General features: G+C 41.8%; 2 protein-coding genes and 1 pseudogene across 5 annotated transcripts; 2 read left to right on the forward strand and 1 right to left on the reverse strand.

Moving 5' to 3' along the window:
* The first annotated feature begins 5,435 nt into the window (after positions 1 to 5,435).
* LOC144715320 (tubulin-folding cofactor B-like) lies at positions 5,436 to 8,129 on the forward strand. Of its 4 annotated transcripts, XM_078590253.1 has the most exons (9): positions 5,436 to 5,679; positions 5,772 to 5,791; positions 5,946 to 6,272; positions 6,388 to 6,539; positions 6,632 to 6,750; positions 7,145 to 7,206; positions 7,462 to 7,498; positions 7,737 to 7,819; positions 7,906 to 8,129. In XM_078590253.1, the coding sequence occupies exons 3-9, from the start codon at positions 6,171 to 6,173 to the stop codon at positions 7,972 to 7,974; spliced, it is 624 nt and encodes a 207-aa protein (XP_078446379.1). In that variant the 5' UTR covers positions 5,436 to 5,679; positions 5,772 to 5,791; positions 5,946 to 6,170; the 3' UTR covers positions 7,975 to 8,129. The 4 variants fall into 4 exon arrangements, with proteins under 4 accessions (XP_078446379.1, XP_078446380.1, XP_078446377.1 ...); XM_078590254.1 differs by having other exon boundaries at positions 5,436 to 5,791; positions 5,946 to 6,313; XM_078590251.1 differs by having other exon boundaries at positions 5,436 to 5,791.
* Positions 8,130 to 9,087: 958 nt separating this feature from the next.
* Positions 9,088 to 10,794, reverse strand: LOC144715281 (protein FAR1-RELATED SEQUENCE 11-like). Its single transcript, XM_078590212.1, has one exon. The coding sequence runs from the start codon at positions 10,792 to 10,794 to the stop codon at positions 9,088 to 9,090; it is 1,707 nt and encodes a 568-aa protein (XP_078446338.1).
* Positions 10,795 to 10,836: 42 nt separating this feature from the next.
* Positions 10,837 to 13,783, forward strand: LOC144715282 (ubiquitin carboxyl-terminal hydrolase 5 pseudogene; annotated as a pseudogene).
* The last annotated feature ends 1,938 nt before the right edge of the window (positions 13,784 to 15,721 follow it).

Here is a 15,721-nt window from a genome sequence, read left to right on the forward strand (position 1 = left end):
CTCTTCAAGATATTTCCCAGTTGAAGAAGCAAGGTATAATCCTTGACTTAAATGACAGCTTCACACCTATCAGCGCAGTTAGTGAAGTTGATGAAGTTGTCAAGTGGTAGAGACCATCTTTTAGAAGCCATGTGAGTAGCACTTGGCCTGTCACCTTGTCCACCAAGTAAGGTGACACGTGAAACTCAAAAAAATTACTATTATATGATGTTTGTTTTTAAACAAAAAGTAAACTCTTTGTTAATTCTGGAACATATGAGATGTTTTTCATTTAAAGAGGAAAATATGTTGAATTAACTTATGATCTGATTGCATTTGAGGTCGGAGCATTAGCTATGTATACTTGATCAGAGTAGGGGTGCCTTTGAGAGGTTTCATACCCCCAACCTCTAGGGTTGTGTGACCCTTGGAAAATTTGGGTATAAGATTGAACATGCCATCCTTAAAATTTTCAGTTGAAGCACTCTCTGCAGTCATATACTCTACCGCCAAATTGTCAACAGAGTTGACATCTTGGTGCATATCACTTTTGGTGCCCTCTTGGTCGATTCTTCCTCTATCCCATCCTCGATCAGCAGACACATTGAATCAAGCTTGGTTTTTCCACATGTAGAAAGTTATGGTCAACATTTATATTGCTTTGCTACATCATCTCATCTTCTTCTTTTATCTTGGAAATGACATATTTGAGGCACATGCCATCAACATGAGTGATTAAACCTGAAACAGATGTGATTTATTCGCATCGCAATCCTATAAAAAAAATTTACAATCAGAACTGACTCATCTTCTATTTGACCTGCCACTAATAGTTCATCGTTCATACCTCTAACTTGTTGAACATAATCATCTGTTGCCATTGTCCCCTTTGTAATGCTATCGAGTTTGCTATATCAATGCATAATCTTGGAATTGTTTCTCATTGCAACATTATTGCAAATGTCTTTCCATGCCTCTTTTGATATGTTTCATCTTACAAAATAGGATGCTATCATTCAGATAACGAATACGAAACTGGACGTTGGGTAACAACATCGGATGTTGTTTCGTCTTGCTTTCATTCTTTATCGATAATTTTGTATTCGATATCCGTCATCTATTATCGGATTACGGTAAGAGATAATGAAATTTTTTCGTACGTTAGCTGTTATCATAACTGTTATCTGGGAGCATTTCTCAAGTTTGGAGATTCTTCTGTTTCGATCTCCGATATCGTGAACGGACATCGGATATCAAATAATAGTATTTTTATAACATATCAGTATTCCTTATTATAGAGTACTAGTATTCACTTATCGAATAAGAGTACGTCTCGCTATCGCAAGAGAGAAGGAGATCGGGAGAACTGTTGTGATTTCACAACATTGAGGAAGGACAAGAAGACTCGATTGACTCAGAACAGCGTAGACAAAGAAGGAGAAAGAAGACAACTTAAATTACTGACCATATTATTCAGAGAGTGGGATATAAAGATTGCCCAAAGGGGGATATTTTATAGCATTCTAAGTAACAGAAAAGTTTCTTGGTATCCCGTCGACTGTCTTCTCATATTTTTAAAATGTTCCCGTTGATTGCACTCTCGGTAATGGTCAGATTTTGTTAAGGAAGGAGTCAGCGAAGCAAACTCGGCGATCGTGAAGGATGAAGATACAGTTACAACGGATACATCCTTCAACGGACACTTTCTTTTATCAAACTATCTATACGTACTATAAATACTCAACCAATGTCATCCTTTAATTTTGAGGGAAAATAATCACGATCTTCTACTACTTCTGCTTCTTCTGCTTCTTCTTCTTCTCTTCTCTTCTTCTCCTCCATCCTCTATTCTACTCGCCTCAGAGATTCGAGTTCTTAACAGATTTAACAAGAACAAGCAACAGTTAGACAGACAGACGAGCGGGAGAGAGAGAGATTGGGGGAGTAGAGCGAGAGAGAGGCAAAGAGAGGGGGAGGGAGAGAGGGAGAGAGAGCTGGAGCGAGAGAAAGAGAGAGAGAGCGGGAGAGCAAAAGAGAGTGAGAGAGAGGGAGGGAGAGCCAGAAGCAGAGAGTAAGAGAGAGGGAGCAAAAGATAGAGATCGCGAGAGGAGAGCACGTGAGAACGAGCGAGAGGGAGGGAGAGGCGTGGAGGATGAGAAAGAGAGAGGGAGAGAGAGAGAGTGGGAAGAATGAGAGAGAGGGAGAGAGAGTGAGAGAGTGACCGGGAGAAGGAGAGAGAGAGAGAGCGATGGTGAAAGAGGGACTGGGAGAACGAGAGAGAGCGAGAGCGATGGTGAAAGAGGGACCGGGAGAACGAGAGAGAGTGAGAGAGCGATGGTGAAAGAGGGACCGGGAGAACGAGAGAGAGTGAGAGAGCGATGGTGAAAGAGGGACCGGGAGAATGCGAGAGAGGGGGGGGGCTGGGAGAACGAGATGTTTGATCTTCTCGAATCACCATATCAAGAGACAAAGGGAAAGAATGTAGAACTAAGAAGAAAGAAAAGAGATATAAAAGGAAGAAGAGAGAAAGAGACTCAGATGTAGATCAAGATCGTTCTATTAACCTGCATTTTCACTTAAGTATAAGTAGTTATCATATATATATCCGTTGTAACAGTTTAGAATGGATATACAAGCTTAAAATGTTGTTTTAATCGTGATTGTAATAACAGATCGTGTGCACCGATCACATCCGTTGATTGGTGCCTTATACCCATCTTTTATAACAAACTTGTTATCTAATCTTTGACCGTTATAACATATCGGGTGCACTGATCACAACCGTTGGTCGGTGCTATGTACCCATCGTGTATAACGGATATATCTAGACTTAATACTGACCGTTATAACTCCGTATTATTTAATCCTGGCCGTCTATATTTTGATCCTATCTAATATTGAATCCTATTCTATGTTTAAACCTATATCAAATCCTATTTTCTAATCTCTAAGGAGTATATATTATTTATTTGATTTTACTAATCTTCTTAAGTCCCTATCGGAAGATCGCTGAGCCGACTCCACATCTTTACTTGGCGGATGAAATGACGACTACTTGAGCTGCCTCCGGAGCTGACTCCACAGCTATGACTCGGCGGAAGCGAGTAAAACTCCTCAATATGAGAGAGGGAGCGATGGTGAAAGAGGGATCAGGAGAATAAGAGAGAGAGAATGATGGTGAAAGAGGGACCAGGAGAATGCGAGAGAGAGAGAGAGCGATGGTGAAAGAGGGATCGGGAGAATAAGAGAGAGAGAGAGCGATGGTGAAAGAGGGATTGGGAGAATAAGACAGAGAGAGAGAGAGAGCGATGGTGAAAGAGGGACCAGGAGAATGCGAGAGAGAGAGAGAGAGCGATGGTGAAAGAGGGACCGGGATGATAAGAGGAGTTTTACTCGCCAATGTCAGAGGATGGCTTGATAGGGATTTAACTAAGATTAGATAGTAATAATTAACTATTGTATACTCGTTAGAGATAGCAATTAGGATCCAATATAAGTTTCAACATAGAATAGGATTAAAGATAGCTGTTAGGATTCAAGATAGATAGGATTAAAAGATAGACAGGATGAAGATAGATAGGACTAACTGTCGCTGTGGCACACCGATCCGACGGACGAGATCGGTGGTCTCAGAAGTGTTATAAGGGTCACGATTACTCGTGACCGTTATAAGCTTTCGCAATGGTCCATCGATTCAATGGCTAAGATCGATGGACCCTTATGCATTATAACAGCAACGATTGAGCCTCGTTTGAATTTATATATCCGTTGGGATCGTTACAACGGATATGTAAATTAACGGCTCTTTACTATTTTTACATTACGTATTAACTATATAAACAACTCATGTAAACACTTAAACTTGCGGATAATAATATACGATCTAAAGATTAGTCTTGTTCTCGTGTTCTCTCTTCTCCTTCCACTCTTTCTTTCAAAATCTTTCTTCTTCTTCTTCTTGTCTGTTCGAGAGCATGGATCGTCTCAACACGGGAGAATGCGAGAGAGAGAGAGAGAGAGAGAGAGAGAGAGATACTGGGAGAATGAGAGAGAGAGAGTGATGGTGAAAGAGGAACAGGGAGAACGAGAGAGAGCGATGGTGAAAGAGGGACGGGGAGAATGAGAGAGAGAGAGAGCGATGGTGAAAGAGGGACAGGGAGAATGCGAGAGAGAGAGAGAGGGAGAGAGATTGATAGTGGGAGAGAGAATGCGAGAAAGCGATAGAGTGGAAGAGAGGGAGAGCAGGAGGGTAAGCAAGAGAACTGTAAGGAGAGCGAGAGACTGAGAGAGAGGGAGAGATAGAGAGAGAGAGAGAAAGGAGAGATAGACAGGGGCTTCATGTTATTGGTTGTCCTAAACTTATATCATTTCATAATTGATATCATTATCTAACTCAACGATATCTGCGATATCGTAATCTGCTTAACGATATCTGTTATCATTATCCATTTTCTTCCCTAAACTGTTATTGGTTATCATTATTAGACTCATTTTGTACTTTTTCAGATGATGGATATCGTGATATCCGATAACAGATATCATTAGTAACACCCTATTACAATATATGGCAGCATAGATTTTGAGAGTGATGTGGATATCAACATGACGACATGCAGATCTATACGACTCCACGTTTCATGATCTGGATTTAGGTGGATATTCCCCTTCTCATCTAGAAACAATACAGGGAGGATCTTGGTCACTGATTTTCTTAAGCCCCAAGTTCTTGATCAATGAAATAAAGAGTATTTTCCACAGCCATATATGTTCAGTCTCAGCATTAAAGGAATTGACATACAAAAAGGGAGCATCTTTGACGTAGTTGTGCGCTCCATGACAGCATTCTATGGAGCTTTTGGGACTCCAGCTTTGGACATCGACTTAAGCATCTTAGTGTCATGGTGGTGCTCTATGGCAGATAGTTCTGATACCATGTGAAAATAACAAGAAGAACAGGAGGAAGAAACATAGAAACAAGATAGAGAACTAGAGATAAGAATCAGTATATTGAAAACATGTTCAAAAGTGTACAGAGGATTGCATTTTATAGGCATGGTTATGTAGATATCCATGCTGTTAAGGCAATAATGGGAAACAGCTACTGTTACGCTATAGAAGGCAACATGTGCTCATTAAGATGTAATGGGCACCATTTGCTCTAGCCATTGCAACATTTTTTTAGTTTTATGACTGTTTCATTTCAGTTTTTAACATTTCTTTTTATGGGGCATGTGTTCATCAACTATTGGTTATTCGTTTAGTGATCTCTCATTGGCTGTTTTCCTATTTCATTTTAGGACTCTGCTACACGGGCAACCGGTTGCCCCGATGGAATCTCGGGAAACTGGGACACGTGGCAAAAAAACCACGTGTCCTGCCCTCATTGGAGGTTCTTAATCCTCTCTTTCTCTCTTGGGAAACCGGTTGCCCCCGCGGGATAAAATGGTGTCTCTTTCTCGCCCCGTCCGGCTTCTTTTCAAAAAAAATTTGCCACCCCTTTCACCTTGTCGAGCTCTCTTCCGTGCGGCCCTCCGGCGAGCCCTCCGCGCTCTCGTTCGTCAGTTGTTTCTACGCCAAGAATTTGATAGATCTGAGGAAGAACGATCGAGCGAGCTTGCGCTTTGTTCGTAGATCTCGCGCTGTTCGTACCGCGTTCGATTCTTCATCTCAGTATTTCGTCCGATCTATCAGATCCGAACGGTATATCTAGGGTTTATGCGTGGATTCTGGCATAGGCGTGGTGTTTTCTTTGATTTATCTTCTATTTGGCAATTTTGCTTCGGCGCTCGTAGAGAACATCGCGGGGAGACAGGTTAGCATCCGAATACAACTCATTTTGCTTCCATTTTCGTTACTTCTGCGTTGGGTTTTTCGATTTTTTTCTTGGTTTCGAGGAAAATAGAAGGATTTTTTTTCCTCGAGTCTTGCCTGGTCTTTCGTACAAACGCTGGTCTTCGTCATTCCAGGCTTCGTCACAACATACCCATCAGAATCCAGCTCCAACTGCCCATCAAGAAACTTCGTCGCAGGCTCATGTCAGATGGCAAAGAACAATCCAAAGACGGCCAATTCCGATCTCTCCCCCGTGACCACGTTCTTAAGCCCTTCTAGTGTTTATTCTGTACTGAATTATTTTTGGCTTTTCTGTTTGCTTGTTCAGATCTGCAGCAAGGAGTGCCATTCCCATTCAAATGGGTTCTCGACTCCACATACCTGCAAATGATTCCGTCATCCTCCACATTACCCACTTCAATCTGAAGACCTTCTCCGACGAAGTCCGCTTCTGGGGAGATGTAACCCTCCTCCTGTGATTCCTTCCATAGTTTCTCAAATGGCAGCACAATTGATGATCTGCATGGCATGATCTGTTATTTTTTTGACGTCATTTGAAGTTCCTCTTTTCCACAGACAACAATTGCCGCTGTGAAAGTCAAGCTATGGAAGAAATGCGGCACTTTTGTTGAATCCATGCGGCTAGAACTCTATGATCACTCAGGGATCAAGATCTCTGATCTCTCTGACGACTCGAGACCTCTAGGGTTCTTCTCTCCTCCAGATGGGTGCTGCTTTTCTCTTTCTATACCTCTTTTGATTCTTCCTGCTCCTTGATCTGTCGTGGTTTCATCTACTCCCGGTTTTGGTCTGATGGCAGGTATCGGCTACACATTGTGGATCTTGATCCATCGTCTTTAACCTCTGGAGGGTGGCTGGAGGACACATCCCATGTACAGAAGTATACCATTTCTGATGAAGCTTACAATAAACTTGGTGGTAAGCGTATGGAGTATTCTTAGTGGAGTCAAATACTTCATGGGTTTTCTCTCTTATTGGAGAACTGATTGTTGGAGCCAAGTCTCAGTATCATTCTAAAGAGTCCTTTGTGAGTAGGAAAAACTTACGAACTGTTTCTTTAATGGGTGGGGGTGGTTACTCCTCTGACTCATTTTGTTCTCTCTTTCTCTTGCTAGTGTCTTGTAGGTCTGATATATCCTCAGCGGGATTGTAGCGCATTCCTCTTTTTTACCTCTGGATTTGCATCGTCCTGGTAGTTTTCTTCTTGTAATATGAGGGAGTAGCATTGTGAAAACAATTCAGTACAAAAAAAATAATCTATATATTTTAAAACAAGTTGTTAGGAGGAGGATACTAAACAAAATCATTGCAGGTAAGTCCAGGAAATTTCGAGAGAAGCTGGCTGCATCAGGGAGCGTAACATCTGGCAAAAAAGTGAGATTTCTTTAGCTCTTTGTGCTTCTAATAGGTTCACATTGTTATTTACTGGTTAAAGTTGCACAATTCTGTGTATCAGTTGCACAATATGTGCAACGGATTCCAAAGTTGAATGATGCAAAAATCTCTCTCTCTATCTCTTATTGTCTTGATTCAAATTCCCTTCTTTGTTCAAACCCCCTTTCTTCCTTCTCTCTACTCCCTTCCCTCTCGTTCTACACTCAATCCTGATCTCTTCTGCTCCCAATCCAGCTACCTTCGAAGATGCTTACACAACCCGGCTGTAATGGTATGTTTTATTTACAATTGATGACTTTGGCTAAAAATGTGCCCCTCTCTGGTTGAATGCTGGGTAGTGAGTCCTTTTTATTATGTTGAATTTCAACGAACTCATATGCGAACACTTTGGATGGTGGGTACAAAGTTTTATATCACATGGAATTCCACGTTAATATTTGTTGAACTTAATAATGCAGGGTAATTATGTAACGTAGATGTGTTTAATATTGGAGAGTTTTCATGTGCAGGGGAAATCTTCGTGGAGTTTCTAACAAAAAAATTTGATTTTGGGGTTGGAGTGTTCAAAAGTGACTTGGATTTCTTTCTTCAGGTATGATTGGTTTCCTGATGTTAAAAACAATTGAAGCTACTGTCAAGCGGTCAACAGAATTTAATTAAAGGTGCATGTGTCCATAGATGAAAGACTTAAGACAAGGCGAAGGCGAAGGCGAAGGCGAAGGCGAGGGTGAAGGCGACGGGCGCTGAGGAGGAGGCGGCGGCAGGCCGAGCAAGGGTGGAAGCGTCGTTTACTTGTTTTGAAGCAGAGCTGATAGAGACAAAGGCTCACTTTATTTATGTAATTCGATGCCGGCCCGTGGGGCTAACCTTGTTATCTCTATAAATAATTATTCTTTAAAGAAGTCTCCGCTCTCCCCCCAACTAGTCCCACTCAAAATGAGAAAGAGAAATCAGTAATTGATATTATAACACGCGAACATACGGAACATACAGTTATTACAATAATGGTGGTCGAGTTAGTGGGAGAAGGAGACTAGATGTGCTATCTTGGCTCCTCTTCCTTTGGCGACGTAGAGACTCGGTGTCCTCGATCGACACCGCCAAGCCGACTTTGCGTGCTGCTAGCATTGTCGCGACAAAGTTGGGCTTGCGATCGCATAGTTTCTGATGGTTGTCAAATTCTTCTAGACTATGATTCTCGGCTTGAAAACATGAAAATGTTGAGCCTGCGCAATATGTTAATAAAGGGTTAGACCGTAATGTAAAAAAAACTGGGCAATTATATTGAAATTACGAATTATCTATCATTTATAAAGATCGGAACGCTTGCAGACTTAATTGAGAGATGGTGGAGTCGAAAACCGACGGCATGTAGGAGAGGAATGTGGCGTACTGCAGGCACATTTAAAGTGAAAGACAGTGAGGGAAAAAAACTGCAAGAAAGATGTACACTCCAAGAGAAACCTAAGATTAAGTTTGTTGTTTCCTGATATAAAATTGCTTGAAAATGACGAACCGCAAAGAAGTCCACAATTTTATTGAAACAAAAATAAACTTAGCGTCCAGGACAAATATATCATCTGAAATCTGACGTTTCGGTGATCGCGCCCGTCAAAAGACCGTCATCACCGTAAACATATATATGAGCAAGTGAAGGCAAAAATCTGTGAAACTTATGAACATTGCAATAAAAACCCAAGATTTGGCTAGCTGTTTCTCAATACAAAATCGCTTGAAAACGACGAATCACACAGAACTCCAAGTTTTTCACAGCATTTATGAAATAAGATGGATGAAGAAATAGAAGAATAACAAACAGTACCTGCGTAATAGGTGATGACGGAGTTGACTACTAGACAATCATACTCTTGTACACGTTCTGGTGTTGTGCCCTTTTTGCCCGCAGCTAGAGCAAGTGATACCCCTCTGCTTCGTTTTGCTTTGCAGCTGCTCTGCCATGCTTATGTAGCGCTTGTTCCCTATTTTGGGTCGTCCCTTGCACTGAGCCCTCAACGGATTTCTAACAATATCTTCCTCTAAATCAAATGACGCACTATGTGACATATGTAGGTTATTTTCAATAGTTTCACCCAAAACAATCATTGATGCCTTGTAAAGCTGAAATGTGCTCTCGGTTCCAATTGAACGGTGTAAAACGGGCTTCGTCAGAGCCGTTAGTTCAGACAGACGTTGATCTTCGGACATTCCTTGTGTACCCCTGACTTCAGTGCTGGGTCGCGTAGCAAGTGCAGTATCGATGAACGCAGACTGAACATCCACTATTTCACAGACAGATTTCCAGCGATGATTAAACATTGATACAGGGCATGATAATATGTTATTGTGGAGAAAACAACACAGCATGTGCCTGCATACTATACTGAGCCAAATCGCCTTCCTACAAGAGCACGTACTTTGCTCAACGGAGCCAATGGATATCCTCACAACACGAAATTTTTTTGGAAAATCTTTGTGACTGATAAAGAAGTATCCCTCACCGTTGGAATCATCTACAACGCAGGTATATGAAAGCGACATTCCTGATTCAGTTTTTAGAAGAGCCTGGGCATAATTTTTCAGTGAAGGAAGGACGTCATTAATTAGAGGATCCATTGATGATGGGGAGAACTTGGTGGAAAGCCTAGCTTGGGACAACTTCTCTCGCGACCTTTTTTCGACTACATCGAATCCATCAATAATGCGTAATAGAGACGAATTCGACAGTAACGCAGATTTGATTTGACATTTCACCATCTCCTGGCGTTGCGTAGAAGACACACCTGCGACGAAGTGGTCAAGTGTGTATGCAAATGCCCACTGCTTCTTTTTTCCCTCGAGAACTCGAAGATACGATTCTGTCGCTTGCCATTTCGACTTCAATGTTGAAAATTCCATCTCAAACTCATCAACGTCTTCAATGGAGCCGACCCTCCAGAAATCATTCAAGAATCTGCTGAGATCGTCCCTCAAAGAGCTAGTTATAGCACGAGTGATATTTTGGGAAATGTGGAATCTGCACAGTAGGTGGATTGCACTTGGCCAAATGTCCTTAGTAGCTCGGGCCAATTCCGCATCGCCATCTGTAAACAAGACGATGGGATCGAGATTCGTATATGATCGAGATTGTTGAAGAGCCCAAGAGTATGACTCAAATTGCTCATTGGACAAAAGACAACCAGCAGTCAACACTGTTAAACCGTGGTTATCGATCACTGTGAACAACACCAAAGGCATGCCAAAGCGATTCGTCTTGTATGTAGCATCGATTTCTAAAACATCGTTGAACTGCACATACTTCTCTTTGCCATTACGTGAAATCCAGAAAATTCTCTCCAGGCGAAGTGTGTCATCGTTCAATTGGAAATTGAAGGACCAACCGTGATTGGACTTCTCTTTCAATAATTTGACAAATTCGTTAGTCTCGTGAGCTCTACTAGAAGATTTTTGCAACAAATTCTGAATGTCTCTGCTTGTCCAAGTAACTGCGACATCTGGGAAATGCTCATGCTCTATCAACGTCTTGATTTGAGAGCAATTGAGCATGCCAAGTTCGTTTAACTCTAGCATTATCGTTTTAACTTTCTCCGGAATGAAGCGACTTTGTTGCATATGGGCCAATTCAACTTCAGTAAAAAGATCGTGATTGTGCTGATTATTTATCTGATACACTTCATAGACACCCAATGCTATATTTAAACGCAGCTTAATTACGAGTGGACACTGACATTTCAATGTCCTCCTCTCTCTTTGAAACTCTATAGAAACTGAGGATTGTTTCGTCGGTGCCTGACCACCGCGAAGACAAAGAAACCTAATGAATTTCAGGTGCTTGGAACTCTTCTGACCAAAGGGGCATTTGGCATACTCGGCACACTTCTCACGTGCTTGCTCGAGTGTGTCAAAGACATCTCCAACAGATACTGCCTGAGTTTCTACCGAAGCCAAAATCAAGTCACTATTGCTGTTCAAACTTCTTGGAACACCACTGGATGATGCAGGCCAAACGGAACAACGTTGATCCATGTTCTATATGTTACAAAACTTCCTGACTATCAATACAGATCATGTAGCATGGCATCGACGGAAATCAGTCACACTGAAATGATTCTTATCAGTGAAAAATAACTTAAAAAAAAAATCATTATTGCTGAACAAGAATAAATATTCGCTAACAGAAAAGAAGATACAAAAAAGGGTACGAAACAGATATTTATAAGCTCAGAAAATAGAATGAAATTAAGATCAGAAAATAGAACGAAATAGCAGGAGGAGAAGTATTGATAAGCACCTTCCGAATGCTAAAGATATTTTCTCTAATCGCTCTGGTCTATGTCTTTGTTTGACGCAAGGAACATCAGCAAGATTACTTAAACCAGGAAGTAGGAAGTTCAGTGAATAATGGATCTTCCGCGTACGGATCTCACTATCTTGAGGGTTCTTCAGCTGCGCACAAGAGGCCGTCAGTCATTGATAACTCGGATCTTATTAATGAGTCCACACCTGAAGTTTCTAATGTGGGAATAGAGCTTCATGACGCACTTGTCGAAGGTCGTGATTATATACTGCTGCCTCAAGGAGTTTGGAAGCAATTATATGGATGGTATGTAGGTGGTCCCATATTAGCACGAAAAACTATAAGTTCTGGTTCTTAACAACCTGAGCTGGCCATTGAAGTCTACCCTTTGCGTCTTCAATTGCTTATGATGCCAAAGGGGAATCGTGCAGTTATTAGAATCATTAAAAAGGAAACTGTGGGCGAACTTCATAGAAAAGCTTGTGAGATTTTTGATTTATTATCAGAACAGGTCTCCATTTGGGACTATTATGGTCAGCACAAGCATACCCTAATGGACAACATGGATAAAACACTTGACGATTCAAATATACAGATGGACCAAGAGATTCTTGTGGAAGAGTACAACGATGGATCAACACACAGCAGATGTATGAGTTCTGTGCAGGATAATGGGTTTGTAGATAAAGATGCCACTCACATGCTTCTAGAGCCCAGTAAGTCAAGCTTATCAGTTGCTGGAGGTTTATCTGCTAGCAAAAATTTCTCGAGAAGCTGCAGTTCAGAGCTACATCAAGGCCAGTACCTGGCGTCTCCTGGCAGTGACATGGATAATTCCCTGGGAACCAACGGCATGGGAACACGTGGAGCTTCTATTGGTCTTACTGGCTTACTAAACTATGGGCTCCTGGCTGCACACCTGTTTCTCCTCAGCCATTCGAGACCAAACTTGCTCGGTTTGCACCTCAATTTAGTGGCTATAGTCAGTTTGCTTCACAGGAGTTTCTAGCATTTCTTCTTGATGGACTTCACGAGGATCTTAATCGCGTGAAGCATAAGCCGTATATAAAAACTATTGATGTTGATGGGTGACCAGACGAAGAGGTCGCTGATGAGTTCTGGGCAAATCATATTTCACTCAATGATTCAATTATTGTTGATGTGTGTCAGGGTCAATTCAAGTCAACGCTGGTGTGTCTTGTTTGTGACAAGGTCTCAGTTACATTTGATCCATTCATGTACCTGTCGTTGCCGTTATAGTCGGTGCATAGTCGGTCGATGACTGTCACAGTCTTCGCTAGTGATGGAAGTGCACCTCCTACTCTGTGCACTGTGAGTGTGCCTAAACAAGGCCAGTGTAAAGAACTAACTCAAGCTATAAGCACTGCTTGCCCTGTGAAGAATGGAGAAAGGATATTGCTTGCTGAGATACGTGGGCACTTGATCCACCATTTCTTGGAAGATCCATTAGTCTTGTTATCCACCATAAAAGATGATGACCATCTTGCTGCTTATAGGCTTCCTAAAAAGACGGCCGATGCTGTTTATCTTCAGTTGATACATCGACATGAAGAGTGGGAATTGGGAAGTACTACTGGCTCTGTTTTTTGGAGACCCTACGGCACGCCACTTGTCACATCAATCATAAGAAATGATGCAATCACAAGGGGAGATATCCAGTCGATTGTTCAGAAAATGCTGTCGCCGATCGTGCGTTCACAAAAAAATACCACAAAAGTGAAACCAGTATCCAGAACAAAAGGAATAAGACCCAGTGGATCATGCTTAGACTATGCAAGTATGAGTGATTCGTCAAGTGAAGATCACCAGACACCAAGTCCAGAAATTCCTTCTAAATTACCTCTCCACATGATTGGTGAGAACAATGTTTACATTGATCTATCAATTTGAGAGGAAAAAATAGTCAGGGCACCTTCTTCTTTGTCTTCTATGCGCATTTTCATTGATTGGTCTTGGAAGGATCTCCATAACTATGATACATCAGTTCTGGAAAATTTACATGAAGTTCTTAAGTATGGGCCTGTTGCTAAGAAGTCCCGTAGCGAGCCCCTTTCGTTGTATGCATCTCTAGAGGCGTTCCTGAAGGAATAGCCCCTTGTCCCCGAAGAAATGTGGTACTGCCAGAGATGCAAAGAACAGAGGCAAGCAAGCAAAAAACTAGATTTGTGGAGACTGCCTGAAGTGTTAGTCATCCATCTGAAGAGATTCTCTTACAGCAGATCAAACAAGCCACAGCTCTGATTAAGAAAACAAGAAAGAATTTGATTTTTTTTTTTGAAAAAAAAATCAAGAAAGTGTTTGATTGCTGATCAACTCCAGCCAGCTTAGCATGTGAATCAGCACGTGACTGATCATTCACACCTGCTGAATGGCACATTCTTCTCTTCTTTTCATGATAGCTTCTAGGGGGAACCTAATTAGTGTTGTCCTGCTCAAAGACCAGTTAGTATCTAATGGGAAATTTTGGGAATTGCCTTTCAATAATATCATCATCCCCCATGTAACCTCCTCGTAGTTTGGTAGGTTCTTCCAGTTGACCAATAGTTGTAAACCATTCCTGTGTGACTTGTATGACAATATACATTCTGGATACTTTCCTCAAAAAAAAAAAAATTATACATTCTTGATAGACCTCCCTAGTAGGAAGATCCATGGCAATTTCAGAGTCACCAATAGCAGCTTTACATGGTTTGGAAAGCAAATTTATATGCGACGGATAGTATTTTCGAACGAAATTCTCAACGCCGGCGCAGGCAGCTTCTTCAACCTCCCCTTAAAACAAGTGTTAAGCAGAGAATACGCCGGAGCGCATGTTCTACTGAACCAAGTCGAACCGATAATAATAGACAGAAAGAGAACTAAAGAATATGTTCAGTAAGACCAAATGAATTTCCATACGATTTGCAGAGGAAAAAGCATGATAAGGAGGCCTTTTCGTAGAAAATGTGCACGACTCGGTGAAACCAGAATGATATTGAACGATATGGACATCGGCGAAGAGTAATTTTTGGAAATGAGTGTCGTTCACGGAATTAACGTAGACTGATTTTCAATCAAAATACATTCGGATCGAGTTCATAGTCACCGATTTCTTCTTCCGTCGCCCTCCGATCCTTCAACAACTGACGAACGAGAGAGATCGTGGAAGCTTTCTTCGTTCCCGCTTTTAAATCAGCAATGAAAGAGTGTGCCGAAAATGCACGGAAGCGAGCGCGGAGGGCTCGCCGGAGGGCCGCAGGATCCTTCAAGAACTGACGAACTCTATGATCGCTGGAGAGAAGATAAAGTCATAGTTCAACAACTGATGAACTCACCAATTTCTTCTTCGAAAAGGCCTCCTTATTCGTCGCCCTCCGATCCTTCAACAACTGACGAACGAGAGCGCGGAGGGCTCGCCGGAGGGCCGCACGGAAGAGAGCTTGACAAGGTGAAAGGGGCGGCAATTTTTTTTTGAAAAGAAGCCAGACGGGGCGAGAAAGAGACACCAAATTTTTTTCCCGCGGGGGGCAACCGGTTGCCCAAGAGAGAAAGAGAGGATTAAGAACCTCCAATGAGGGCAGGACACGTGGTTTTTTTCCCACGTGTCCCGGTTGCCCGAGATTCCGTCGGGGCAACCGGTTGCCCGTGTAGCAGAGTCCTTCATTTTATTACATTTTTATCTATTGGAAATGGGGTATGTGACCTTTACTTACTTTCTGATCTGTTATGTATTCTATTGGTTGATATTGTTTTGTCTCTTGTTTGATCCACATGGGCTCTGGGCTTGAAGCCGTCATTTATAGTGAGTCAAGGATCATGTCTTGCTTCCTCAACACTCAACCACGATCCATGACTTTGTCTCCTCTCAGGTCTGCCTGGTATTTTTATCCTGATCCAATCACTCAATCTTCTGGCCAAATGTGTGTGTTTTTTTATCTAGTGTGGGCAGACTGTTTCCTTATCATTATCGTTATCTTTATTTGAAGAATATCGATGAGACTTATAAAGAGACAATGAAGATTTGTGTCTCTTCATTGTCATCATTTATACTTTCCTGTTTAGGAGTAACAGTGAGGGCCATGAGACTTTTGTTGTCTATGTTGTCATGTTGAGGAGGGAAAATGGTGTGGAAGAGGATGACTTGTAATCAGTTTTTATGATGGCCAACGCTAACTTCATCTTTGTTTGTTTGATCACTTA

Source organism: Wolffia australiana, chromosome 18, assembly GCF_029677425.1.
Source record: "Wolffia australiana isolate 7733 chromosome 18, ASM2967742v1".
Taxonomy (NCBI): Eukaryota; Viridiplantae; Streptophyta; class Magnoliopsida; order Alismatales; family Araceae; genus Wolffia; species Wolffia australiana.

Bases quoted from the DNA above. Each gene is read 5' to 3' on its own strand.
- LOC144715281 (XM_078590212.1), bottom strand. From the start codon at position 10,794: ATGCTAGAGTTAAACGAACTTGGCATGCTCAATTGCTCTCAAATCAAG.
- LOC144715320 (XM_078590251.1), top strand. From the start codon at position 6,171: ATGGGTTCTCGACTCCACATACCTGCAAATGATTCCGTCATCCTCCAC. The intron at 6,273-6,387 runs GTAACCCTCCTC...TCTTTTCCACAG, and splicing joins AAGTCCGCTTCTGGGGAGAT to ACAACAATTGCCGCTGTGAA. The intron at 7,207-7,461 runs GTGAGATTTCTT...CTCCCAATCCAG, and splicing joins GCGTAACATCTGGCAAAAAA to CTACCTTCGAAGATGCTTAC.